Source organism: Penaeus japonicus, unplaced genomic scaffold, assembly GCF_977035675.1.
Source record: "Penaeus japonicus unplaced genomic scaffold, GWHDUDI00000001_assembly GWHDUDI00000023, whole genome shotgun sequence".
Taxonomy (NCBI): Eukaryota; Metazoa; Arthropoda; class Malacostraca; order Decapoda; family Penaeidae; genus Penaeus; species Penaeus japonicus.
The window spans coordinates 2,521,050-2,523,549 of NW_028234425.1; the positions used below are offsets into that span (position 1 = coordinate 2,521,050).

Genomic DNA, 2,500 nt, shown 5'->3' on the forward strand with positions numbered 1-2,500 from the left:
GTAGCCACAAGCCCTCGAGACCCCATAGCCGTAGCCACAAGCCCTCGGAGACCCCATAGCCGTAGCCACAAGCCCTCGAGACCCCATAGCCGTAGCCACAAGCCCTCGAGACCCCATAGCCGTAGCCACAAGCCCTCGGAGACCCCAGAGCCGTAGCCACAAGCCCTCGGAGACCCCATAGCCGTAGCCACAAGCCCTCGAGACCCCATAGCCGTAGCCACAAGCCCTCGGAGACCCCATAGCCGTAGCCACAAGCCCTCGAGACCCCATAGCCGTAGCCACAAGCCCTCGGAGACCCCATAGCCGTAGCCACAAGCCCTCGAGACCCCATAGCCGTAGCCACAAGCCCTCGGAGACCCCATAGCCGTAGCCACAAGCCCTCTTATACCCCATAGCCGTAGCCACAAGCCCTCGGAGCCCCCATAGCCGTAGCCACAAGCCCTCGGAGACCCCATAGCCGTAGCCACAAGCCCTCGAGACCCCATAGCCGTAGCCACAAGCCCTCGAGACCCCATAGCCGTAGCCACAAGCCCTCGGAGACCCCATAGCCGTAGCCACAAGCCCTCGGAGACCCCATAGCCGTAGCCACAAACCCTCGAGACCCCATAGCCGTAGCCACAAGCCCTCGAGACCCCATAGCCGTAGCCACAAGCCCTCGAGACCCCATAGCCGTAGCCACAAGCCCTCGGAGACCCCATAGCCGTAGCCACAAGCCCTCGGAGACCCCATAGCCGTAGCCACAAGCCCTCGAGACCCCATAGCCGTAGCCACAAGCCCTCGGAGACCCCATAGCCGTAGCCACAAGCCCTCGAGACCCCATAGCCGTAGCCACAAGCCCTCGGAGACCCCATAGCCGTAGCCACAAGCCCTCGAGACCCCATAGCCGTAGCCACAAGCCCTCGAGACCCCATAGCCGTAGCCACAAGCCCTCGAGACCCCATAGCCGTAGCCACAAGCCCTCGAGACCCCATAGCCGTAGCCACAAGCCCTCGAGACCCCATAGCCGTAGCCACAAGCCCTCGAGACCCCATAGCCGTAGCCACAAGCCCTCGAGACCCCATAGCCGTAGCCACAAGCCCTCGAGACCCCATAGCCGTAGCCACAAGCCCTCGAGACCCCATAGCCGTAGCCACAAGCCCTCGAGACCCCATAGCCGTAGCCACAAGCCCTCGAGACCCCATAGCCGTAGCCACAAGCCCTCGGAGACCCCATAGCCGTAGCCACAAGCCCTCGAGACCCCATAGCCGTAGCCACAAGCCCTCGAGACCCCATAGCCGTAGCCACAAGCCCTCGAGACCCCATAGCCGTAGCCACAAGCCCTCGGAGACCCCATAGCCGTAGCCACAAGCCCTCGAGACCCCATAGCCGTAGCCACAAGCCCTCGAGACCCCATAGCCGCCGCCACCAGCCCCCCGACACCCCATAGCCGCCGCCACAAGCCCTCGGAGACCCCATAGCCGTAGCCACAAGCCCTCGGAGACCCCATAGCCGTAGCCACAAGCCCTCGGAGACCCCATAGCCGTAGCCACAAGCCCTCGAGACCCCATAGCCGTAGCCACAAGCCCTCGAGACCCCATAGCCGTAGCCACAAGCCCTCGAGACCCCATAGCCGTAGCCACAAGCCCTCGGAGACCCCATAGCCGTAGCCACAAGCCCTCGAGACCCCATAGCCGTAGCCACAAGCCCTCGAGACCCCATAGCCGTAGCCACAAGCCCTCGAGACCCCATAGCCGTAGCCACAAGCCCTCGAGACCCCATAGCCGTAGCCACAAGCCCTCGAGACCCCATAGCCGTAGCCACAAGCCCTCGAGACCCCATAGCCGTAGCCACAAGCCCTCGAGACCCCATAGCCGTAGCCACAAGCCCTCGAGACCCCATAGCCGTAGCCACAAGCCCTCGAGACCCCATAGCCGTAGCCACAAGCCCTCGAGACCCCATAGCCGTAGCCACAAGCCCTCGAGACCCCATAGCCGTAGCCACAAGCCCTCGAGACCCCATAGCCGTAGCCACAAGCCCTCGGAGACCCCATAGCCGTAGCCACAAGCCCTCGGAGACCCCATAGCCGTAGCCACAAGCCCTCGGAGACCCCATAGCCGTAGCCACAAGCCCTCGGAGACCCCATAGCCGTAGCCACAAGCCCTCGGAGACCCCATAGCCGTAGCCACAAGCCCTCGGAGACCCCATAGCCGTAGCCACAAGCCCTCGCCGAAGAAGAAGAAGGCCATAGGCGCGACTCCCGCAGTTGATCTTCGCGCGCGGCTCTCGGGGGGCGCGCGAGGGAGCGGCGCCATTGGCTGCGGGTCGGGAGCCACTCGTCCACTCGCGACCTGTGTGGATCTCATCACAAACAGTGGGATTCGTGCGGTGGCGGAGGGAGCGCGGTCGGTGCATGTCGTGCGCGGAGAAACCACAATGCCTATTTTCTCGAAGGACTGGCGGGACCCTGGGGATAAGTGGGTAAAGACAGACGATGGAGGATGGGAGAAGGAGAAGGATGCCT

At 63.8% G+C, this 2,500-nt stretch overlaps 1 protein-coding gene across 1 annotated transcript in view; it reads left to right on the plus strand.

Moving 5' to 3' along the window:
- Nucleotides 1–2,333: 2,333 nt before the first annotated feature.
- LOC122263428 (F-box only protein 32) overlaps nucleotides 2,334–2,500 on the plus strand; it is a 33,998-nt gene continuing 33,831 nt past the window's right edge. Inside the window, exon 1 of the mRNA XM_086550032.1 lies at nucleotides 2,334–2,500. This exon is cut by the window's right edge and continues 31 nt beyond it. Within this exon, the coding sequence (XP_086406158.1) occupies nucleotides 2,413–2,500 (88 nt within the window). The 5' untranslated portion in view covers nucleotides 2,334–2,412.